General features: G+C 42.4%; 1 protein-coding gene across 1 annotated transcript; it reads left to right on the top strand.

The window, feature by feature from the left end:
* The first annotated feature begins 486 nt into the window (after positions 1–486).
* LOC141147451 (olfactory receptor 8G17-like) lies at positions 487–1,428 on the top strand. The gene has a single exon (XM_073634687.1). It carries the CDS (start codon positions 487–489, stop codon positions 1,426–1,428), a length of 942 nt encoding a protein of 313 aa, XP_073490788.1.
* Positions 1,429–27,871: the final 26,443 nt, after the last annotated feature.

Genomic DNA, 27,871 nt, shown 5'->3' with positions numbered 1-27,871 from the left:
CTTTTTTTTTCATGCTTTCAGACTGACTTCATATACAAATGTCCCCTATATAGTCTCATTCTTATTTTTTGTCCGATGTCACCATCATCGTACTTCTATTTAGAGGCAGCGCTCAGAGTTTACTGTAGGAATGTTTCACTTTCCACTGAGGATTTCTGAACTGTGTGTAAAGAAAAGAGAAAGTGTATCATTCTCCCAGACAGAATACCTGCCATTTAATTGGGGCATTGCGATCATTTTTTTTTTTGGCGTCTCAGTTGCTTCAACCAGCATGTAAGATTTTAGGTGAAGAATTCAGACGTTGAAACTGTTCTTGGTAATAAGAGTCTGGCTCCTGTCTCTTGTGATAACGTCCATTTTACAATTGCCAATTTTTTAAAGAGTTAATCTGTAATAAGGTCATTTATTCCATGAACTACAGCAAAAAAAAAAAATTGTTTGTTATTATTTTCTAATTTACCTGAATATTTGGGTAAAATTGTTCCAATGGGGAATGGGACCATTCTGAATGAATTCTTTCTTTCTGGGTTGTCTGACCTTCCAGCTCTTAAGCTCCCTCTCTTTCTCTTCTTCCTTCTCATCTATCTTCTGACAATATTGTGGAATTTGCTGATCGTTGTCCTCATAGTCCCCAATTCTCACCTCCATGTTCCTATGTATTTCTTCCTTGGGAATCTGGCAAGCTTGGACCTTTGTTGTTCCTCGGTCACTGTCCCACGAATGTTATTTGACCTTCTCACCAAGAAAAGAAAGATTAGCATGACGGCTTGCCTAACCCAAGTCTTCTTCTTTGTAGTCTTTGGCATCTCCAACTCTCTCCTGTTGGCTGTCATGTCCTATGATCGATACACCGCCATTTGTCAGCCTTTACATTACACACAGATCATGAGTTGGAAAGCGTGTGTACAGTTGGTGTCCATTATGTGGTGTCTCGGTTTAACCAGCGCTTTAATCCATACACTTTGTGCCTTAAAATTAACATTCTGTTGGTCAGACGTTATAGAAAGTTTCTTCTGCGACCTCCCGGAGTTGCTCCGGATCTCCTGCAGTGACACCTTCATCAACATTCTGCTAGTCTTTTTCTTAGTTAGCTTCTTTGGAGGTGGAGCTCTAATACTGACCGTCCTGTCCTACGTCTCCATATTCAAAACTGTCCTTAAAATGCAAATTAAGGGCAAAATAAGTAAAGTTTTCTCCACATGTATCTCCCATCTGACAGTGGTCTCCTTATTTTATGGCTCAGGTTTTTTTAATTATTTTCAGTCCAGCGCTAGTCATCATTTACCCGGTGACAAAGTGGTGCCCGTCTTTTACACGGTTATCGTTCCTCTCCTTAATCCTTTGATTTATAGTCTGAGGAACCAGGATTTCATTGCAGTGTTCAAACATGTCATAAGGAAGATCTTCCATATACAAAATATGAAATAAATCTTTATTTCTAGATACTGGAAATAAATTGTAGTGTTTTCTTTTATGGCATCTATTGAAAACTAGTTGGAGAACTCTTCATTATATGGCTATCAGGGCACTCCCGGCTTTCTCCAGCTGCAGAAATGGGTATTTAACCACTTACAGACCGGAAGATTTTCCTGCTTGATGACCAGGCAATTTTTCTGTGATTCGGCACTGCACCGCTTTAATTGACAATTGCGCGGTCGTCACGATGTTGTACCCAATCAAAATGAACGTCCCTTTTTTCCCATAAACAGAGCTTTCTTTTGGTGGTATTTGATTGCCTCTGCGGTTTTTATTTTTTGCGCTATAAACAAAAAAAGAGCAACAAATTTGCAAAAATATATAGATTTTTTACTTTTTGCTATAATAAATATCCCCAAAAAATGTTTTTAAAAAGCAAAATTTCTTCATCAGTTTAAGCCAATATATATTCTTCTACATATTGTTGGTAAAAAAAATTGCAATAAGCGTATATTGATTGGTTTGCGCGTCTACAAGTTATCGCGTCTACAAACTATGGGAAAGATTTATGACATTTGTATGGCATTTTTTTTTTTTTACTAGTAATGGCGGTGATCTGCAATTTTTAGCGGTACTGCAACATTGTTGCGGACAGATCGCACACTTTTGACACATTTTTGGGACCATTGACATTTATACAGTGATCAGTGCTAAAAATGCACTGATTACTGTGTAAATGTCACTGGTAGGGAAGGGGTTAACACTAGGGGGCGATCAATGGGTTAAATGTGTTTTCTAGTTAGTGTTTCTTACTGTATGGTAATGTACTGTTTCTTACTGTATGCCCATCAAACGCACCCACTGTGCCATCAAACGCAGCCACTTTGCCCGTCAAACGCAGCCACTTTGCCCATCAAATGCTGCCACTGTGCCCCAAATGTTGGCACTGTGCCCATTAAATGTTACCACTGTGCCCCAAGTGCTGCCACTCTGCCCCCCACCATCTGCCCAGCACTCACCTTGTCTCTGGTGGTCAGCGGGTGATGGCGGCGAGCGGTGTCCGGTGTCCTACATTTCTTCCCCTAACGTCTACTCTTAAACACTCCTTCTTTCGTCCTCTGCTATGATTGGACTCCTGATAGGTGTCCAATCACAGCTCCTGTAATTTCAGCAAATCAGGTGACAGTAACACAGACCTGGCAACCTGATTGGCTGAGAGGCAGTTCAATGTTAGCAAAGCAAATTCCTTCTCTTTGCTAACATACAGCTGAGTGAGAAGCGAACGCACAGCGTTGCGCCCGCTTCTCACATTTTTGGGCACCTATAAGAGCCTATGGCTCTAATCAAGTGCTTCCAAAACCCCCCCCCATCTGTGTAATTCAGATGCCCAGCGCCCGAAAATGGGCCAGGCACCTGAAAAAGGGGTGCCAGCAGTGACCATAGATAGATTCATGCAATGCAATGCAATGCATAAATCTATCTATGGTGATTAGAGCCGTGCAGGAGAGGGGGGGGTGGCGCTCCTTTATGGACGCACCGCCACTGGAAGAGAGAGAAAGAGGAGAAGAAATAAAAATCCCCTTTTTAGAAATGTTTACATTTTTTTATTGTATATACATATGGTGCCTCCTCTCTATTCTACCCTTCCATACCCTTCCCCCCCATCCTCTACCCAACCAAATACAAAAAACATAACCACACCCCCTTTTTGTAACCGCGAAAACCTAAAGTATTGTGAAATCTTTCTTTAATTAAGGGGTGGGTCTAGAGATGGGTATTTATATATGTGTGTGATTTTTTTTATACTATCTTCATTCAACATTTGACATTTATAAAGATATTTTGTATCTACTTCATGTAACTTTGTTGTTTTTGATACACTGCGTGTGTCCTGTAAAAGTAACTTTCCTATGACTGTTATTTCAGTCACCTTTTTGTCTTTTGGATTAAAACATGTGCCCCAGGGAGCGCACTGACTGAGCAGATTTCTACCATTTTAAACATTTTACGTCTTTATTAGCAATCAAAACTGACAGGGGTTCTAATCCTTCTTCACTGTATCTATTCCACATCATGTCATGAGATAAAATATCAAATGGTAGTTTAAAAGTGACACACCGTCCAAACCATCTACAGTGCCTTGAAAAAGTTTTCACCCCCCTTGGCTTTTTACCTATATTGTTACATTACAACCTTTAGTTCAATGTTTTTTTTTTTTAATCTGAATTATATGTGATGGATCAGAACACAATAGTCTAAGTTGGTGAAGTAAAATTAGAAAAATATATACATAAAGCTATTTTTTACAAATAAAAAACTGATAAATGGCATGTGCGTATGTATTCACCCCGTTTGTTATGAAGCCCATAAAAAGCTCTGGTGGAACCAATTACCTTCAGAAGTCACATAATTAGTGAAATGATGTCCACCTGCGTGCAATCTAAGTGTCACATGATCTGTCATTACATAGACACACCTTTGTGAAAGGCCCCAGAGGCTGCAACACCTAAGAAAGAGGCACCACTAACCAAACACTGCCATGAAGACCAAGGAACTCTCCAAACAAGTGGGGGACAATGTTGTTGAGAAGTACAAGTCAGGGTTAAGTTATAAAAAAATATCCAAATCTTTGATGATCCCTAGGAGCACCATCAAATCTATCATAACCAAATGGAGAGAACATGGCACAACAGCAAACCTGCCAAGACAGGGCCGCACACCAAAACTCACGGAGCGGGCAAGAAGGGCATTAATCAGAGAGGAGCACAGAGACCTAAGATAACCCTGGAGGAGTTGCAGAGTTCCACAGCAGAGACTGGAGTATCTGTACATAGGACCACAATAAGCCGTACGCTCCATAGAGTTGGACTTTATGGCAGAGTGGCCAGAAGAAAGACATTACTTTCAGCAAAAAACAAAATGGCGCGTTTTGAGTTTGCAAAAAGGCATGTGGGAGACTCCCAAAATGTATGGAGGAAGGTGCTCTGGTCTGATGAGACTAAAATTGAACTTTTTTGGCCATCAAAGAAAACGCTATGTCTGGCGCAAACCCAACACATCACCCAAAGAACACCATCCCCACTGTGAAACATGGTGGTGGCAGCATCATGCTGTGGGGATGTTTTTCAGCAGTCAGGACTGGGAAACTGGTCAGAGTTGAGGGAAAGATGGATGGTGCTAAATACAGGGATATTTTTGAGCAAAACCTGTAGCACTCTGTGTGTGATTTGAGGCTAGGACAAAGGTTCACCTTCCAGGAGGACAATGACCCCAAACACACTGCTAAAGCAACACTTGAGTGGTTTAAGGGGAAACATGGAAATGTGTTGGAACGACCTAGTCAAAGCCCAGACCTCAATCCAACAGAAAATCTGTGGTCAGACTTAAAGATTTCTGTTCACAAGAGCAAACCATCCAACTTGAAGGGGCTGGAGCAGTTTTGCCAGGAGGAATGGCCAAAAATCCCAGTGGTAAGATGTGGCAAGCTCATAGAGACTTATCCAAAGAGACTTGGAGCTGTGATAGCCGCAAAAGGTGTCTCTACAAAGTATTGACTTTAGGGGGTGAATAGTTATGCACGTTGACTTTTTCTGTTATTTTGTACTATTTGTTGTTTGCTTCATAATTAAAAAAAACATCTTCAAAGTTGTGGGCATGTTCTGTAAATTAAATGATGCAAATCCTCAAAAAATCCATGTTAATTCCAGGTTGTGAGGCAATAAAACTCGAAAAATGCCAAGGGGGTGAAAACTTTTGCAAGGCACTGTATGTATGAACAGATTTGTTTACACAACCCCAGGGGCAAAGGGCTCATCTCCAAACTATATACCCATTTAAACAATCAGATCTCTTCTGACCCCCCTCCCCTATAGAGTCAAGTGGGAAGCAGAATTCCCTCTGGAGCAGGGTACCCTGAATTGGAATGACTATATTGACAATCTGAAGAAGTGTACAAGGTCACTTAATATTAGAGAAACAGCGCTGAAAATTCATACAAGATGATATTAAACCCCAGTTAAAATACACGCCATTTTTCCCGCTGTTTCTCCATTGTGTTTTAGAGGATGCAATGCACCGGGTACATTCCTCCATCTTTTCTGGGAATGCTCACACATTGCTCCAATTCAGAGAAAGCTTGACTCATTTACCTCCAAAACAACAGATGCTCAACTGTCCTTTACCCCATCACAATGTCTATTATTCACCCTAATCCCGGAGGTCACCAATATACAATTTTGACTGATCAAAATACGGTTTGTGTTGCCATCCATTGGGCGATCGCGCTTCATTGGAAAATTCAATATGTACCTCTCTCACAAGTTAAACTCCGTATTGACGCCATAAAAAGAGTTGAAAATATATATCATATCCTATACCATACTGTTCCTTACTATGACAAAACATGGTCCCCTTGGTCTGAACATTACACAATGTTTGATAGCTCCCCTTAAGCTATTTGATATTGTTTCTTACTTTTTATGTTGATGCTGCTAAGCAGTTTTGATTTTTTAATTTCTCTACTCTGCATTATGGCGGTCCCTGACATCACCACACTGGGTTTACTGACTGTGTCAAGAGTTTTTTTATACGGTTATTTTTATGATCCTATTTTGGGAACCTTATATCGATTTAGACAGGACAACAGGTGTAGGCATCGTCTATTGAAAGGGGCTTTTCTCCTCTTTGTTTTTCTCTTCCTTGCCGTTTGGAGTATATTTTGACCCATGGATAGGCTTCATTGACCTAAAATTGATATTCATGCAATGGTTCTCTAAACTAACAGGCAATTGGTGTCACCTATTGGCAATCAAGGCTTACAGTATATATCATTCTTGAAGAAAAGTTGGGTTTGAGTTATTTCCCTTTCTTCTGGCATCTTCCCCAACTCTCTAAAACATGCACTTGTCAGACCCATACTTAAAAAGCCCTCACTGGACCCATCCAATCTTAACAACCTACGCCCCATCTCCGTGCTCCCCTTCTTATCCAAACTCCTCGAACGTCTTGTCTACAACCAACTGAGCGTCCACCTCGCTGATAACAACCTTCTTGATCCCCTTCAGTCTGGATTTCGTCCTCAACACTCCACAGAAACAGCTCTCCTAAAACTAACAAACGATCTACTAACGGCCAAAACACACTATTCTGTACTCCTACTCCTGAACTTCTGTGCTGCCTTTGATACGGTTGACCACCCCCTCCTCCTCAAAAAAACTACACGCCTTTGGTCTCCGTGACTGTACACTTCGCTGGTTCTCTTCCTACTTATCCAACCGCACCTTTAGCGTTTCTTACAACTTTACTTCCTCCTCTCCTCTTCCTTTCTCTGCTGGGGTCCCCCAGGGTTCTGTTGTTGGACCTCTCCTATTTTCAATCGACACTGCCTCTCTGGGTCAGCTGATAGCCTCCCATGGCTTCCAATACCACCTCTATGCTGACGACACCCAAATCTTTTTCTCTACCCCTCAGCTCACTCCCTCTGTCTCCTCACGTATCACTAATTTACTATAAGATATATCAGTCTGGATGTCACACCACTTCCTCAAACTCAATATATCCAAAACCAAACTTATAATTTTTCCTCCCCGTATGCCCCTTCCCCTGATCTCTCAATGGAACAACTATAAGCCCATCCCCACATGCCAAGGTTCTAGGTGTAGTCCTAGACTCTGAACTCTCCTTCAAGCAACACATCCAATCACTGTCCAAATCCTGCTGCCTCAACCTCCGCAACATCTCCAAAATACGCCCCTTTCTAACCAATGACACAAAAAAGCTCTTAATTCACTCGCTGGTCATCTCTCGTCTCGACTACTGCAACTCCCTTCTCATTGGCTTAACCCTACATAGTCTATCACCTCTTCAATCCATTATGAATGCCGCTGCCAGACTCATCCACCTTACCAATCACTCTGTGTCTGCCACTCCTCTCTGTCAATCCCTCCACTGGCTTCCGCTCGGCCAAAGAATTACATTCAAATTTCTAACAACTACTTACAAAGCCATCCACAATTTCGCACCCAGCTACATCACTAGCCTAGTCTCTAAATACCAACCTACTCGTTCTCTTCGTTCCTTTCAAGACCTCCTGCTCTCTAGATCCCTCGTCACCTCCTCCCATGCCCGCCTCCAGGACTTTTTCCAAAGCCTCTCCAATCCTATGGAATGCCTTACCCTAATCTGTCCTCTTATCTCCTACTTTATTAGCTTTTAGTGGATCCCTGAAAACCCTTCTCTTCAGAGAAGCCTATCCTACCCACACCTAACAACTGTATTTTCATTTTTTTCCATCAGCTCATCCCCCACAGTTATTACATTTTGTTTCCACTTGACCCTCCCTTCTAGATTGTAAGCTCTAATGAGCAGGGCCCTCTGATCCCACCTGTATTGATTTGTATTGTAAGTGTACTGTCTGCCCTACTGTTGTAAAGCGCTGCATAAACTGTTGGTGCTATATAAATCCTGTATAATAGTAATAATAATAATTTCTGGAACTGTTTTTTACCATAACCTTCTATACCCCCAACTACGGGAGACCTGGCAACCATTGGGCGGTTTTGGCTGTGCGAATGCACTGCATAACAGGATTCCACTCCCTATTTATGTTTTAACTCTATTCAGGTACCTATACCCAGTCAAAGAGTTGATTGATTATAGGTCTTCATATTTAATAAATGAATCTTCACGTTCTTTCCTGAGAAAGCCATAAGGGGAAACATGTAGAAAATATGAACGTGATGAAAATAGGAATGTGATTACAGTAACTCATTGTCATGAATAGGATGTTTGCGCACACCTATGGCTATGATTGTATTGTATGCACTTGTTTTATGATACTGTTCATTTAAATACAATTTTGTTATATTTTTACATACACTCTCTAGTGATTTCTATGTAGAAAAGCACCCATAAAGTCCCATATCTCCTAATTTTTTCTTTTATTTTTCTGTAAGTTGAATGTCAGCAATTTATACTCTAAGATTTAATGTTGTTATTGCAAGGTGTTATACTTCTGTACCACCTCTTTATTTCTTTAATAAAAGATTATAAACAAAAAAAGTATCAAATGGTTTCATGAGATCCTATAAATACCTCACATTTTGATGAACGTGATAAACCCTGTCCAATCACGGCTGATCACGATGTAAACAGGAAAAGCCATTTATCGGCTTTTCCTCACTCATGTCTGACAGACGCGAGTAGAAGGGAGCCGATCGGCCGCTCTCCTGACAGGGGAGGTCTGTGCTGATTCTTTATCAGTGCAGCCTCCCCACAGATGCCCACACTGGACCACCAGAGATGCCGCCAGGACCACCAAGGATGGCAATAAAGGACGCCCACCAGGTATGCCACCCTAGACCATCAGGGATATGCCAATCAGTGCCCATGGATATGCCAATTAGTGCCAAGGCAGAAGCCAATCAGTGTCTTAACAATGCCTGCCAGTGCCATCAGTCATGCCTATCAGTGCAATCTATCAGTGCCAGCCATCAGTGCCCATCAGTCCCTTTTTTCAGTGCCCATCAGTGCCACCTATCAGTGCCCATCAGTGCTGCCTATCAGTACCACCCATAAGTACACAAATTCGCCGCAAGATCACTTTTATCGGTGGCGGGAGAGGTGCCCACCCCCCTCCCGCCACGCTCCGGTCATATCCGCCGCTTACCAGACCCAGTAGCAGTAGAGATGATTGCATGCTCTCCCATGGATGCCTGGCTGCTGAGTGTGGGGAAGATGGCCCCCGCTCGGCTCCATAGCATGGGAGGGTGGAAACGACGTTAAACGCCCCTTCCGCTCATAGCTCTCTTTTTTTATTTCAAGTGACTTTTTTTTTGCATTTTAGCGTATTATGAGGTCTTTTTGACCCCAGATCTCATATTTAAGAGGTCCTATCATGCTTTTTTTCTATTACAAGGTGTGTTTACATTCCTTGTAATAGGAATAAAAGTGACCCATTTTTTTTTTTAAAGACAGTGTCAAAATAAAAAATGAAAAGGTAAATAAATAAAAATAAAGAAAAAGAAAATTTTGAAGATCCCCGTCCCAATGAGCTCGCGCGCAGAAGCGAACACATACGTGAGTAGCGCACGCATATGAAAACGGTGTTCAAACCACACATGTAAGTTATCGCCGCAATCGTTAGTGTGAGAGCAATAATTCTAGCCCTAGACCTCCTCTGAAACTCAAAACTGGTAACCTGTAGAAATTTTTAAACATCGCCTATGGAGATTTTAAAGGGTAAACGTTTGTCGCCATTCCAGGAGCGGGCGCAATTTTGAAGCGTGACATGTTGGGTATCAATTTACTCGGAGTAACATTATCTTTACCAAAATATATAAAAAATTGGGCTAACTTTACTGTTGTCTTATTTATTCATACTAAAAAGTGTATTTTTTCCAAAAAAAAAGTGCGCTTGTAAGACCGCACCGCAAATACGGTGTGACAGAAAGTATTGAAACAACCGCCATTTTATTCTCTAGGGTGTTAGAAAAAACATAACTATATATAAGGTTTTGGGGGTTCTAAGTAAATTTCTAGCAAAAAAAAAAATGATTTTAACTTGTAAACAAAAAGATGCTCGGTTCTTAAGTGGTTAAAATATTTCCAGATTTTCAGATGTTTCCAGAGTTCATATTTTAAGCTAATGTTGGTTTTCATTCCTGTAATAAAATTAATTTCTTTTGATGTCCTTACTTTTTAATTTTTCCTGTATACCCCAGCATGATATAGCACACAAGCTACATGAATGCATTGATAAGTTTTATCTGTATTAGCTACAGTGCAACAGTTGGGTTACTGTTCTGTTATGGACCTGTTGATAGCTACAAGTGATCCTATGTTTATTGTGTGATTACCAACACGCATGTTTGTCAATAAATATTTTTTCTGCTTTGTGCTGTATTGCGTTAAAATCAAAATAAAGAATGTATCAAAAAAACTAAAACTTGTAAATACTGTAATTTGCTGTAAAAAGGTGTGAATGGTTTATAAATAATAATAAAAAAAATACAATTACACAGCAACTGATTATGGTAACAATATTTTCTATATTATAGAAACTCAATTGAGGAGCCTTTCAGGACTTAAAGCGTGGGTCCACCTATCTATCGTTTTTTTTTTTTTTTAAGTTCATTCACAAACTTTTCTTCTCAGCATTACATACTCACATATTGTGTGTAATATGTCCGCCTGTGTCAGATTTCGTCGGAAAGAATAACTTATATTATTCACTGCAGGCGGTTTCCATCTTCATTGTGGGCATTTGAAGCCCACAAGCATTTATTTCCTGGATGCGGTGAATGCTGTGCTCCCAGCATTCACCGCTCGTTCCTGCACATGCTCAGTGGCATCCTGGGAAGCCTGAGACTAGCTCCCAGGAGTCTGGGAGAGGCTAGAAACACGCCTACTCCCACGGGAGGAGAACCAGGAAGTGCAAAGAAGAATAGAAAAATAAAAGGTAATTACGGCGATTCAAATTTTTTTAAACGGCATGTCAGCATCTAGGCAAGAAAGAGAATACATACAGATATTGTTCAAAATTTGGGTGGAACCCCGCTTTAAGTTATATAATGTTTCCTTATAAATTATTTGAAGCAGAGTTCCGCCTGCAAAAAAAAAAAATAAATAAAAGTCGCCAGCTACAAATACTGCAGCTGCTGACTTTTAAAATAAGGACACTTTCCTGTCCAGGGCGCCCGCGATGGGTGGAGGCGCCGGCATCCTCAGTAAGGGAATCAGGAAGTGCTTATAGCTTCACAGCTCTGTTTCCTACTGCGGATGCGGAGAATCGCGCTGAGCGTTCTGAATGGTCACTGCTGTCTTCCTCACTCAGCAGGAGGGGCGGAGGAGGGGCCGGATATGGCGTAGTTCATCGCGGATTCTGTGGCAGTCTTTCACCGGAAGTGGGAACAAATACCTGGATTAGACGGTTATCTGCTCCCCCCTGAAAGGTGCCAAATGTGACACCGGAGGGGGGGAGGAACAGGATCAGTGGAAGTTCCATTTCTGGGTGGAACTCCGCTTTAACCGCAGTGTGATGCGATGTTGCTTAACCCCTTCATGCCCGCACTATAGCAGAATGACGGCTGCAGTGTGGGCTTACTTTGCAAGGAGGACGTCTGTTGAAGTCCTCCAGTGATTGCACTGCCCTTCCTTCAGACTCAGCTGATCACAGATCGGGGTAAAGGGCCAATCACAGCGGCCCTTTACCATGTGATCAGGGGTCTCCAATGACAGCTGATCATGATGTAAACAGAACCTGGTTATCGACTTTTCTCTCCTTATGCTGACAGCGTGAGGAGAGATGAAGAGAGATGATAACCGGCTTGAGTTAAAGGGACATCAACACTGATAATCAAGGCACTGATTGTCAGTGTCCTGATTATCAATGCAGTCCCATCAGTGCCCACCAGTGCTGCCTATCAGTGCCTGCCAGTGCTGCCAATCAGTGCATGCCAGGGCTGCCAATCAGTGCCCATCAGTGCCTCCTCATCAGTGTCACCTATCAGTGCTGCCTATTAGTGCATATCAGTGATGCTTATAAGTGCCCATCAGTGCCGCCTGTTGGTACCCATCAGTGATGCCTATCAGTGCCACCTATCAGCACCCATCAGTGCCACCTATTAGTGCAGACTCATCAGTGCCTCCTCATTAGTGCCCACCAGATACTACACATCTCTTGACTCCATTGTCACATGTATTCACAAATACAGACTACATAGTGCTCTCTGTATACATATTTATTAAAATAGCCCCAATAAAGGAACACTTACAAGAGTTATTCTCTTACATCTGCTCACTCACCGCTTCCACTCACTCACAGTGGCTGCGTGAAGTCACAGGCTCGGCTCCTCCTGTGTCGCCCTCTCATTGGGCTTCTTCAGTAGGTGCTATTTTATTTTTATGCAAATTTTAAAGAGAAACTCTTGTAAGTGTTTCTTTAATGGGGCTAATTTATTAAATATGTATACAGAGAGCGCTATGTAGTCTGTATTTGTGATTACATGTGACAAAGGGGGTTGAGAGATGTGTAGCTGAGCAGAATCCCGGGAGTGGAGGAAGGAGATTGTTGCAGGGTTTTACACAGAAAAGATCATTATCTATATCCATTGGAGTCATTCTTGAGGTTCCAGAGTTGAGAGAGCTGATGATGATCAGTTGGCCGGGCATGGAGGAGGGAGATTGTTGCGGAATGAAAGAGAGATCATTATCTGAGTTCATTGAACTCATCTTTGAGGTGAGCAGGCATTACAGCTGGTGGCGGTGTGCACAATTTGGGGATATTTTTCGTTGAAGGACAGTGAATTAGACACTAATTATAGATATATATATATATATATATATATATATATATATATATATATATATATATATATATATGGACTGGTGTTTTACAATAGTCAAGATTTGCACATATATGAACTTATATTAATTAGGATCAATTGAGTGTTCTTAAAATATTTATTTAGCAGCGCTGCACTATAATATATTTTACCCAGCTACGACAGCTTTCGGCTTCACAGCCAGGTACCCACTGCACATGCGCAAGCCACACTGCACATTGTGAATGATTCCACAGTCTTCTGAGACCTGTGACGTGAACCAGAAGAATGTGGGGAGGGAGAAGGGCGAAGGTGAACTTCCGCTCAGATAGCATAGGTGACCCATCAAAACCAGGTACCTGCTCCCCCCCACCAAAAAAAATGTCAAATGTCAAAGTGGAGGGGGCCTTAAAGTGGAACTTCCTCTTTTGCCTGGAGCTCCACTTTAAGGAAATTGAACATTCTTTCCAGCACATTTCGGGCAGAAAGGATGACAGGTTGATAAGATGCATGAAAGAAACCACCCATGTCAAATTGAAACAACCATCCCTATACAGAGTTTGGTTAATTCCAAATCATCTCCCTCCGACATTAAATGTCATATTACTATTTCTATCCCAGCATACAATTCAAACTTTCAGCTGAGTAACTCGAAAAAATATTGGTTGATTGATTGGATTATGTAATGTCACACCTCCTATACTGCTCTTGAACAGAACTAATCTGCCATGACACATTCCATGGTGATTGGATGAAGGGTAATGGGTTACCCCTGTTCCTATAAATGCTGATGTACGTTCCTGACAATATTTAAGTTTAAAGCAGAATTCACCCTTCCTGCCTGGGCACAGGTGTCAGACCCTGAACCTGAGACCTCTGCTCTGCCTGGCAATGACTTTGCTTCCTGAGCCACCGGGAATTCTAATCAGCTCACAGGACAATTTTTTGAATGATCCTGCCTTGAATCTTGCTTGTCTTGAACCTTGAACTCTTTGCTCTCACCATGAACTTCCTAGTTGAATTCATTCCCTGGACTTCCTGTTTGCCAGATTATTGTGCTCTCTCCAGCTAGTATCTGTCTGAAACCATGAATCACACTGAGACAGAAGTACAGTTAAATCTCACTTGTTTAATAATAATAAAAAAGGTAAACAGGGTAAAACATAGTCAAAACATAGCCAGAGTTCAGGAACAGGAACAGATAGTCAGACAGGCCAAAACGTCAGGGAGCCAGAGATGATCGTAGTAGAACAGCAAGCAGGCTCCGGAGCCATAAGGAATGTCAGCCAAGCAAGTCTTTAACAGGAACACAAGAGAACATCTCTAGAGATGTGACCAAGGCAAAGGCAGAGATCATCTGAGCTGGATGGCTTAAGTAGGCAGGACTGATGAGCAAGATATCATCAACAGGTGAGTCACTGTGGAGAGAATGGAGCTGGCAATTAGTCGACAGCTTAGCGGCCAGCTCAGAGAAGGAAGGGCTGACCCCAGCCCTGACAGTATCTCACTTTTGTCCCTCCTTCTGTTGTCTGTATCTCTGCTATCATCCGTTACTTTCCTTTGGCATGTTTCCTGACTATGCTTCTGCTTAATCCATGCCTGCTATATCTGCTACTGGACTCCAGCTTGCTCACCTCCTGGTGGGGTGATCCTGAGGACCGCAACCAGTACTAACACATAGCAAAAACATCTCCACCATCAGGAGCTCTGGTGAGTTACCAGTTTGTACTTAGATCCCACACCTCAGGTAAACCCATATCATCAGCCAGGGTGACCTGCTTGTACACCTGTCCCTCTAGTTGGTGGGTGTTGCTCCACTCCTATACCTACTGGCCCCTGAGCCTGACTCCAGACCATGACAACAGAGTTTTGGTGTAATATGCAATTTTTCACAGCATAATTGCACGGTATGGTACACTTACATCCCAAAGTGCCCCTAGTGCTGGAAAAACCGGGGTCTTTCTTCTCTCTCCATCAACACCACTCACATCTTAGCCCATTCTTCTTCTGGGTTCGGTACCTTTGACCATCTTGATTGGTTAGTCAGTGATGACATTACTCCTGCAAATGTACACAGTAGTTAATTAATCCCAGAATGGGACAGATTGTACACTGAGCACAGAAAATGTAAATTTAGAAAAAAAATGCTGGCAGGCAGCTAAAATGCTTTTTTATAGAAGAGACCTAAGGTCTTGTTAAAGAAGTTCTTCAGCTCCCCCTTCTAAAAAAAAAATATTAAAAGCCAGCATCTGCAAATACTGTAACTGCTGATTTTTAATAAAAGTACACTTACCTGTCCAAGTATCCAGGGCTGTCCTCACTCAGACCAGTTCTTCTAGTCCCCAGAGACACCATGCTAACTGTGGAAAGCAGGCTGTGACCCCTTGTGGCTTCACAGCCAGATCCCCACTGCACATGCACGAGCTGTGATGTACCCTGTAAATGGCCCAGTAGCCTCCTGGGACCTGTGGTGTGTCCCAAGAGGCTGCTGGCAGGGAGGAGGGAGGCTGAAATCCCCTAGGTGATCCGGGGTGGAATTGGGAGCAGGTACCTGCCAAAATCAAGTACCCACTCTCCAGAAAAAGAAAAAAATATCCAAAAGTTGAAGAGGGGGAGTGGAAAACTTCCCTTTAGGGATAAAGTTCTGCTTTAGGTTTGTACCCATTGTATGCTTTAGCTGGCCTATTTCCTATTCCTAAAAATGATTCACGGAGTCAGTGGTCAGGGCATGTGCAACCTGCCACAGGGTGAATTTAATTGAAGCTGCTCTCTTTGAAGAGGAAGTTGCACTTTGCAAGAGAATTTTCCCCAGAGCTTAGAGAATTAAGTCATATTTCACTTTACAAAACAAACACTCAAATCCAAGGAAAACTAAAAAATAAAACAAAAAAATGTTTGCTTACACACAATAGAGGTAAGCAGAACTTAATCTCATTCACTAAGGTCTAGGGAAAATTGTCTTGCAAAGTGCAACTTCTCTTGCAAAGTCAACCCCATTGCATCCCTGACCGGCTTTCAGATGTCAAATTTGCCAGGACTGCAAGGACTTCTAAAATCTTCCACAATAAATCCGGTAATTGTGTATTTTGGTAGGATGAGTTTATTAGAAAGGTGAACTGAAACCCCCCGATGGGATGTTTGCCCAGGATTGTTACAAATAACATTTGAAGGAGCTTTGATTGCTCATAAAAATATAGTCTAGGACAGCTGATCTGAGAAAGCACTTTGCTTATTTTCACATTATTTGACAAAGTGTTATAAAACAAATAAATGGCTTCCAATCAAAGGAACCCAAAAAAAGGTAACAAGGGACTCTCAGAAAAAAAGTGAACACACATGTATCCAATATACATTCATATACATTAAAAAAAAAATACCAAAAATGTTAAAAATACAAATGTAGATTTACCCCCCCCCCTTCATGAGCAGGCCATTTTTTGCAATACGGTATTGCATTACTTTAACTGACAATTGCGCGGTCATGCAACGCTGTGCCCAAATAACATTTCTTTTTTTCCCAGAAATAAAGCTTAATTTTGGTGGTATTTGATGACCACTGCATTTTTTGCGCTATAAACAAACCAAAAAAACCCATACAATTTTGAAAAAAAAACACAAATATATTTTATAGTTTCTGCTATAAAATATATTCAATAGAAAAAAAAATAATTTCTTCATAGATTTAAGCCAATATGTATTCTGCTACATGTCTTTGGTAAAAAATCCTAATAAGCGTATATGGATTGGTTTGTGCAAAAGTTATAGTGTCTACAAACTATGGAATATACAGTATACTATCATTTCTATTTGATATTGTGACAGACAATCGGACACTCACTGGCAATTTTGACACTTTGTGGGAAGGACTCATGCACACAGGACGCTTTTTTCAGCTGCTGTTAGGGGCATCTGATTTTTTTTTGTTTTTTTTCCCTCTAAACACCCCTCCATGTTAGCCTTATGCCCCGTACACACGATCGGACATTGATCGGACATTCCTACAACAAAATCCTGGATTTATTTCCGACAGATGTTGTCTCAAACTTGTCTTGCATACACACGGTCACACAAAGTTGGTCGGAAATTCCGAACGTCCAGAACGCGGTGAGGTACAACACATACGACGAGCCGAGAAAAATGAAGTTCAATAGCCAGTGCGGCTCTTCTGCTTGATTCCGAGCATGCGTGGTACTTTGTGCATCGGAATTGTGTACACACAATCGGAATTTGCGCAAACGGATTTTGTTGACGGAAAATTTGAGAACCAGATGTCAAATTTTGTGCGACGGAAATTCCGAGGGAGACTGTCCGATGGAGCCTACACAAGGTTGGAATTTCCGACAACAAGCTTCGATCGCACATCTTACGTCAGAAAGTCTGACCGTGTGTGCGCGGCATAAGTGTCCATGCAGACATAAACTGTCAGAGGCGTTTGGAGCGTTTAGGGGCAGTAAAAAAAAAAAAAACGACAGCCTGTGCTTCCAGGAGCAGAGGCTGTTGAGTTGTAAAAATGAAAAAAAAATGCCCAAAAATGCCCCTAAACACTGCTGGGTGGAAATGCAGAAGGACCGATCAGTAGCCGTATATCTGATATAGGGTGGTCGGGAAGTGGTAAATTATGAACCCACCCACAGCATTTATGTACATATACATATGTCTGTTTTGGGGAAAAAAAGTAAATAATTTTTAACCACTTCAATACCGGTCACTTTTGCCCCTTTCCTTCCCAGACTAATTTTCGGCTTTCAGCACTCTTGCACCTTCAATAAGAATTGCGCCGTCATGCAACACTGTACCCAAATGAAATTTTTATCAATTTGTTCACACAAATAGAGCTTTCTTTTGGTGGTATTTATTCACAAATGAGTTTTTTTTTATTTTTTGTGATATAAGCGGAAATTTTAAAAAAATACAATATTTTCTGCTTTATGTTTTAAAAAGAAATCCAATAAAATCTAATTTTGTCATAAATTTAAGCCAAAATGTATTCTGCTACATGCCTTTGGTAAAAAAAAAATCCTGTTAAGTGTATAATAATTGGTTTGTGTGATCGCGGACAGATGTGCGCAGATGATCACGGACATATGTGTGCAGATGATCATGTACAGATGTGTGCAGATGATCATTGAGACATATGATTTTACTGTTACAAATGTGGGGGACAGGTGTTTTTACTGTGTGGGGACATGTTTGTGGGGACAGTGTTTTGTGGACGCTATTTTGGGGACATTGTGATTTTACACTGTGTGGGGACACTGGGCTGGTGATCAGTGTGTAAAAAGCTGTAAAAAACATCTCATACTCACTGATCACTGGCTGGCTTCAGCAATCTACTCTCCTCTCCTCACTGACAACTTCCGTGTGAGGAGAGGAGAGCCGATCGCCTAGCAACCGGCTCTCTACTTACATCACATAACGATTGGACACAGCCGTCATGTGTTCAGGAGGGCCAATCACAGAGCCCTCCTGCTGATCGGAGATGCGGTGTGTCCGGGTGACACAAGCACATCGGGATTGCGCCGCTGCGCGGGCACGCAATCTTCCTACATCTGTGTGGATGTTCATGAACGTCCACTCAGAAGGAGGAAGTGCCCACCCGGCCGTATATGTGCAGTGACCGGGTGGGAGGTGGTTAACTGAAAATGTCATAAAATATTTTACAATGATATAGAGCTGAAAAAATCTATTAATCAATGGAGGACAACTGGAGGGTCAACATTCCTTGAAGTGACTTCCACAACTCTAAATGTAAAACCTTTTATATAAGAGATATTTTTATTAGCGAAATGAGACAAGAAAGAGTAAAAGTGAGACAAAACAGACAGACTCTGGTTTCAATGATGTTTACGAAAAGACTGATCTGTTATGTGTCCCCGAGAGAGAAACTAATTCAGACGATGCCTCGTTTTTTGTAGAAATTAATTTTCTTGTTGACTTGTGTTTTAAATTAATCTCAGATGAATACAAAGCCAATCTACACCCCTGTGTGCTCCGGGGATGCCGGGGGAGATTTCTGTATTATATAAATATATGAATGTACGGCTGACACAACTGTATTGTGACCAGAAATGTCACACCGTCTTTTGTTTTAATAATATAACTCTATTTATCAGAATGATTTCTTTATATCAGACCCAATGCCATTGAACTGACCTTTCTAGACAGGACTCTCCTCCATTCCTCGTCATCATTTATCTCTGCACTGGAAACAAAATCTGGAAAGAGACTGAAAGAAGGAAAACCCAACATTATACCAATCTGTTAACTCATATGCATGAAATTTATATTTATTTGTTTTATAGGTTCTTCAGGTTCTACATATTATTAGTGTTTAGATAGCACAGCTCAAACACATTATTATAATTTTTTGTCGGTGTTTTTTTTTTTTTTAATTAAATAACCATATATATATATATATTTTTTTTTTAAATACAGCATTACTCTTCCATAATACTTTCAGGTCTGTACCACTTTATTTTATCTCATGCCACAGTACTTCAACTGTAATATGTCTTACTGTTTCATAATTCATTTCACAATTCTTATTATATATATATATATATATATATATATATATATATATATATATATATATATACATATATATACACATATATACATATATACATATATACATATATATATATATATATATATACATTCAGACCCCCTTGCAGCCATTTGCTAAAATCATTTAGGTTATTTTTTTTCCCTCATTAATGTACACACAGCACCCCATATTGTACACACAGCACCTCATATTATACACACAGCACCTCATATTGTACACACAGCACCTCATATTGTACACACAGCACCCCATATTGTACACACAGCCCCCCATATTGTACACACAGCACCCCATATTGTACACACAGCACCCCATATTGTACACACAGCACCTCATATTGTACACACAGCACCCCATATTGTACACACAGCCCCTCATATTGTACACACAGCACCCCATATTGTACACACAGCCCCCCATATTGTACACACAGCACCCCATATTGTACACACAGCACCCCATATTGTACACACAGCCCCCCATATTGTACACACAGCACCCCATATTGTACACAGCCCCCCATATTGTACACACAGCACCCCATATTATACACACAGCACCTCATATTGTACACACAGCACCCCATATTGTACACACAGCCCCCCATATTGTACACACAGCACCCCATATTGTACACAGCACCTCATATTGTACACACAGCACCTCATATTGTACACACAGCCCCCCATATTGTACACACAGCACCCCATATTGTACACACAGCACCCCATATTGTACACACAGCACTCCATATTGTACACACAGCACACCATATTGTACACACAGCACCCCATATTGTACACACAGCACCTCATATTGTACACACAGCACCCCATATTGTACACACAGCACACCATATTGTACACACAGCACCCCATATTGTACACACAGCACCCCATATTGTACACACAGCACCTCATATTGTACACACAGCCCCCCATATTGTACACACATCACCCCATATTATACACACAGCACCCCATATTGTACACACAGCACCCCATATTGTACACACAGCACCCCATATTGTACACACAGCACCCCATATTGTACACACATCACCCCATATTGTACACACAGCACCCCATATTGTACACACAGCACCCCATATTGTACACACATCACCCCATATTGTACACACAGCACCACATATTGTACACACAGCCCCCCATATTGTACACACAGCACCCCATATTGTACACACAGCACTCCATATTGTACACACAGCACCCCATATTGTACACACAGCACCCCATATTGTACACACATCACCCCATATTGTACACACAGCACCCCATATTGTACACACAGCACCCCATATTGTACACACATCACCCCATATTGTACACACAGCACCACATATTGTACACACAGCCCCCCATATTGTACACACAGCCCCCCATATTGTACACACAGCACCCCATATTGTACACACAGCACCCCATATTGTACACACAGCACCCCATATTGTACACACAGCACCCCATATTGTACACACAGCACCCCATATTGTACACACATCACCCCATATTGTACACACAGCACCCCATATTGTACACACATCACTCCATATTGTACACACAGCACCCCATATTGTACACACAGCCCCCCATATTGTACACACAGCACCTCATATTGTACACACATCACCCCATATTGTACACACGGCACCCCATATTGTACACACAGCACCCCATATTGTACACACAGCCCCCCATATTGTACACACAGCACCCCATATTGTACACACAGCACCCCATATTGTACACACAGCACCTCATATTGTACACACAGCACCCCATATTGTACACACAGCACCCCATATTGTACACACAGCACCCCATATTGTACACACAGCACCCCATATTGTACACACAGCCCCCCATATTGTACACACAGCACCCCATATTGTACACACAGCACCCCATATTGTACACACAGCACCTCATATTGTACACACAGCACCCCATATTGTACACACAGCACCCCATATTGTACACACAGCACCCCATATTGTACACACAGCCCCCCATATTGTATACACAGCACCCCATATTGTACACACAGCGCCCCATATTATACACACAGCACCCCATATTGTACACACAGCCCCCCATATTGTACACACAGCCCCCCATATTGTATACACAGCCCCCCATAATGTACACACAGTGCCCCATATTATACAAACAGCACCCCATATTGTACACACAGCACCCCATATTGTACACACAGCCCCCCATATTGTACACACAGCACCCCATATTGTACACACAGCACCTCATATTGTACACACAGCCCCCCATATTGTACACACAACACCCCATATTGTACACACAGCACCCCATATTGTACACACAACACCCCATATTGTACACACAGCCCCCCATAATGTACACACAGTGCCCCATATTATACAAACAGCACCCCATATTGTACACACAGCACCCCATATTGTACACACAGCCCCCCATATTGTACACACAGCACCCCATATTGTACACACAGCCCCCCATATTGTACACACAGCACCCCATATTGTACACACAGCACCTCATATTGTACACACAGCCCCCCATATTGTACACACAGCACCCCATATTGTACACACAGCACCCCATATTGTACACACAGCACCTCATATTGTACACACAGCACCCCATATTGTACACACAGCACCCCATATTGTACACACAGCACCCCATATTATACACACAGCACCCCATATTGTACACACAGCACCCCATATTGTACACACAGCACCCCATATTGTACACACAGCACCTCATATTGTACACACAGCACCCCATATTGTACACACAGCACCTCATATTGTACACACAGCACTCCATATTGTACACACAGCACCCCATATTATACACACAGCACCTCATATTGTACACACAGCACCCCATATTGTACACACATCACCCCATATTGTACACACAGCTCCCCATATTGTACACACATCACCCCATATTGTACACACAGCACCCCATATTGTACACACAGCACCTCATATTGTACACACAGCACCCCATATTGTACACACAACACCCCATATTGTACACACAGCACCTCATATTGTACACACAGCACTCCATATTGTACACACAGCACCCCATATTGTACACACAGCACCTCATATTGTACACACAGCACCCCATATTGTACACACAGCACCTCATATTGTACACACAGCACCCCATATTGTACACACAGCACCCCATATTGTATACACAGCCCCCCATATTGTACACACAGTACCCCATATTGTACACACAGTACCCCATATTGACAGAAAAACACAGAATTGTTGACATTTTTGCAGATTTATTAAAAAAGAAAAACTGAAATATCACATGGTCCTAAGTATTCAGACCCTTTGCTCAGTATTTAGTAGAAGCCCCTTTTGATGAGTCTTTTTGGGAAAGATGCAACAAGTTTTTCACACCTGGATTTGGGGCTCCTCTGCCATTCCTCCTTGCAGATCCTCTCCAGTTCTGTCAGGTTGGATGGTAAACGTTGGTGGACGGCCATTTTTAGGTCTCCAGAGATGCTCAATTGGGTTTAAGTCAGGGCTCTGGCTTGGCCATTCAAGAACAGTCACGGAGTTGTTGTGAAGCCACTCCTTCGTTATTTTAGCTGTGTGCTTAGGGTCATTGTCTTGTTGGAAGGTAAACCTTCGGCCCAGTCTGAGGTCCTGAGCACTCTGGAGAAGGTTATCGTCCAGGATATCCCTGTACTTGGCTGCATTCATCTTTCCCTCAATTGCAACCAGTCGTCCTGTCCCTGCAGCTGAAAAACACCCCCACAGCATGATGCTGCCACCACCATGCTTCACTGTTGGGACTGTATTGGACAGGTGATGAGCAGTGCCTGGTTTTCTCCACACATACCGCTTAGAATTAAGTCCAATAAGTTCTATCTTGGTCTCATCAGACTAGAGAATCTTATTTCTCACCATCTTGGAGTCCTTCAGGTGTTTTTTAGGAAACTCCATGCGGCTTTCATGTGTCTTGCACTGAGGAGAGGCTTCCGTCGGGCCACTCTGCCATAAAGCCCCGACTGGTGGAGGACTGCAGTGATGGTTGACTTTCTACAACTTTCTACCATCTTCTGACTGCATCTCTGGAGCTCAGCCACAGTGATCTTTGGGTTCTTCTTTACCTCTCTCACCAAGGCTCTTCTCCCCCCGATAGCTTAGTTTGGCAGGACGGCCAGCTCTAGGAAGGGTTCTGGTCGTCCCAAACGTCATATAATATATATGCAAAAATGTCAACAATTCTGTGTTTTTCTGTCAATATGGCATGCTGTGTGTACAATATGGGGTGCTGTGTGTGCAATATGGGGTGCTGTGTGTACAATATGAGGTGCTGTGTGTACAATATGGGGGGCTGTGTGTACAATATGGGGTGTTGTGTGTACAATATGGGGTGCTGTGTGTACAATATGGGGGGCTGTGTGTACAATATGGGGAGCTGTGTGTACAATATGGGGGGCTGTGTGTACAATATGGGGTGCTGTGTGTACAATATGGGGTGCTGTGTGTACAATATGGGGTGCTGTGTGTACAATATGAGGTGCTGTGTGTACAATATGGGGGGCTGTGTGTACAATATGGAGTGCTGTGTGTACAATATGGGGTGCTGTGTGTACAATATGGGGGGCTGTGTGTACAATATGGGGTACTGTGTGTACAATATGGGGGGCTGTGTGTACAATATGGGGTGCGGTGTGTACAATATGGAGTGCTGTGTGTACAATATGGCATGCTGTGTGTACAATATGGGGAGCTGTGTGTACAATATGGGGGGCTGTGTGTACAATATGGGGGGCTGTGTGTACAATATGGAGTGCTGTGTGTACAATATGGGGTGCTGTGTGTACAATATGGGGTGCTGTGTGTACAATATGGGGGGCTGTGTGTACAATATGGGGTGCTGTGTGTACAATATGGGGTGCTGTGTGTACAATATGAGGTGCTGTGTGTACAATATGGGGGGCTGTGTGTATAATATGGGGTGCTGTGTATACAATATGGGGGGCTGTGTGTACAATATGGGGTGCTGTGTGTACAATATGGGGGGCTGTGTGTACAATATGGGGTGCTGTGTGTACAATATGGGGGGCTGTGTGTACAATATGGGGTGCTGTGTGTACATTAATGAGGAAAAAATTAACTTTAATGATTTTAGCAAATGGCTGCAATATAACAAAGAGTGAAAAATTTAAGGGGGTCTAAATATTTTCCGTCCCCACTGTATATGTATATAAATTTCCCAATCTCCTACTCGCATTTTGTGAGTGGAAAATGAGGGCTGGCGAACGTGGGCTGCCTGGGAGCAGGGTGTAGGGGGTAAGCAATGCTGGTAGTTGGGGTTGAATGGTGGTCCTTTTCTCAGCGATCGCCCCAGGGAAGAGAGAGAGGAGAGCAGGTGGCCAGATCATAAGAGCACTGAGAAACATTGCTGTAATAGCTTTCATTATAATTGCAGAGTGTTTCCCGCACTAGCCGTCACATACAGCCCCACCTCCTGGCCCAGGTACTTTGATAGACAGATCACCCATCCAATGCCGGGATGTGTGATGTGTATCAAAGTACCCGGGCCGAGAGGCGGGGCTTTATGTGACAGCAAGTGTCGGGAACACTCTGCAATTCAAATGAAAGCTATTACAATGATGTTCCTCAGTGCTCTGATGATCCGGTCAGTAATCCTCTTCCTCTCCTCTGTTCCACTGCACAGGTAGGCTGCATTGATGGACACAGATAGGCTGCATTGATGGGCACAGGTAGGCTGTATTTATGAACACAGGTAGGCTGCATTGATGGACACAGGTAGGCTGCATTGATGGACACAGGTAGGCTGCATTGATGGAAATAGGTAGGATGCATTGATGGACACAGGTGGGCTGCATTGATGGACACAGGTAGGCTGCATTGGTGGACACAACTAGGCTGCATTGATGGGCACAGGTAGGCTGCATTGATGGACACAGATAGGCTGCATTGATGGGCACAGGTAGGCTGCATTGATGGACACAGATAGGCTGCATTGATGGGCACAGGTAGGCTGCATTGATGGGCATAGGTAGGCTTCATTGATGGACACAGGTAGGCTACATTGATGGGCACAGGTAGGCTGTATTGATGAACACAGGTGAGGCTGCATTGATGGACACATGTAGGCTACATTAATGGGCACAGGTAGGCTGCATTTATGGGCACAGGTAGGCTGCATTGGCTTATATACCATATTGATACCATTGTTTTTGACAGGTTCCATTACCATTATCCCTGAAACATCTGTGAGCAATTTAAATGTATGTTCTGTGTCTCACTCTGGCTGTCTTTTTTGTATGCATGGCACCGCATGATCCCTGGACCTTTTCCTCTGACTATGCTCTTACATGGCTTGTGACATATTCAATCATATTGAGAGTGTTCATATTTTTTTCCTTTTCTGCATCATGGGCAATATCTTTATTGCATTTTTTCTTCCCCCCTCCCCTTGGGAAAGAGAACTAGCCCCTAACCTGTCTGAAACTGTCTGCATCCCCCACCAACATTACTTTTATGAAAGGACACTAGCTCTACAAACTGACACACTTCCTATCTTTTTAGAATCATTGGAAAACATGGCTTGACTGGTATAATACGTAATCTGTGTCTAACCCAAATGGAATTCTTACAATTCACCCTCTATGACCGTAACTTCTTTTGTTATTTTTTTTTTTTTTACAAGTGTGCCTTGCTTTACTACCTTGCCAAATTTTATGTTATGTTATGTTCTTACTGTTATGACATGTAACATCGACCCATGGCTTTGTGCCTTATGCAACACCTACGGCAGTTATAATTGTAAGCCACAGCCCATCCGCAGTTACTGTATCTAACTACTTGTATCGCCTAAAACCCAATAAAACTCTATTGTTAAATAAATATATTTCTCAATAGTCACGAAGGATATAAATTCACATTCAATTTTTAAATCCAGATATTAATTTGTGTAACAGTTACATCCTTGCTGTACTGTTTGCAGCCTGTGCAGAGAGCAGAGCTTGGACAGTGACCCAGCAGGCTTCACCCACTACAGGCTGGAGGCAGAAAACTACAGGAAGGGGTGGAGACAAGACCAGCCACCCTGCACACGAACAGGGTAGAGCTGTAACAGTGACACAGCAAACTGTAACAAATTACAGGAGGGGCGCAGACAAGACCAGTCTTCCTGCACAAGGAGAGGGCAGACCTGTGGGAGATGCTCAGCAATCTCTTCCTATTACAGGCTGGTGGCAGAAAACTTCAGGAGGGGCAGAGACAAGACCAGTCGGCCTTCACAAGTAGAGGGCAGAGCAGCGGGAGTTGACCAGCAGGCTCTACATACTACAGGCTGACAGCAGAAAACATCAGGAGGGGTGGAGACAAGACCAGTCTCCCTGAACAAGGAGAGGGCAGACCTGTGAGAGGTGCCCAGCAGTCTCTACCTACCACAGGCTGGCGGCAGGAAACTTCAGGAAGGGCAGAGACAAGACCAGTCACCCTTCACAAGTAGAGGGCAGAGCAGTGGCAGGTGACCAGCAGGCTCTACCTACTACAGACTGGCGGCAGAAAAGTTCAGGAAGGGCAGAGACAAGACCAGTCACACTTCACAAGTAGAGGGCAGAGCAGTGGGAGGTGGCCAGCAGGCTCTACCTGCTACAGGCTGTCGGCAGAAAACTTCAGGAAGGGCAGAGACAAGACCAGTCTCCCTTTAAAAGTAGAGAAAGCAACAGTGACCGGACTGTATTACAGAGAACTCCTGCAAAGAGGCAAATCTCCATACTGGAATACTGCAGAGTTAAGCTTTGATTCTATTTACAGTTATTGGTAAAATGTTATTTTAATTTATTGTAATAAGGTTTGAGGTGATTGTTGGGGTATTAGTGCACTTGCAACAAGAACAATTGATACTTTTTTATTTGCACTAACATCCAAATTTACCTTGGATTGTAAGCTCCTTGAGGGTAGGGACTGATGTGAATGTACAATGTACAGTATATGTAAAGCGCTGCGTAAATTGACGGCGCTATATAAGTACCTGAAATAAATAAATAAAAATAAAATAATAAAATAAATTTTCAGGACAAACTTTCGGGGTGCGTCCCTTTCTTCAAGGGGATGTTAGTGCAATTAAAAAAGTATCACAGACAGTACTCAATTGTTCTTGTAATAAGGTCTCACTTTACAGCAGCTGCTACAACCACTTGACCTCTGAAGAATATATATAAATCACCAAGGCAGAATTCTTGTAATGTATAGGAAATGCAGTATCTACTTTGAGGTCATTTTCCAAAGGCTACGCTCTTTAAATTTGCATGAAAATAACTATACGATTTAGGGAAAGACTTCTAATCATATGTATTTTGTTTCTGATGCTGCAGGAATAGCCACCATATTTCTTGTGTCGCGGGTGATGGACAACTGAAATAACTTTCTGATCTACGAGTCTATGAAATAACTTTGATATTTCAGCCAATATCTGAGAATTTTGATAATAAACAAATAACATCACTGAGAGACACA

Source organism: Aquarana catesbeiana, linkage group LG06 (genome assembly GCF_042186555.1).
Source record: "Aquarana catesbeiana isolate 2022-GZ linkage group LG06, ASM4218655v1, whole genome shotgun sequence".
NCBI lineage: Eukaryota > Metazoa > Chordata > Amphibia > Anura > Ranidae > Aquarana > Aquarana catesbeiana.
The sequence above is the reverse complement of the archived record's forward strand: the minus strand, read 5'-3'. Positions and strand labels throughout refer to the sequence as shown.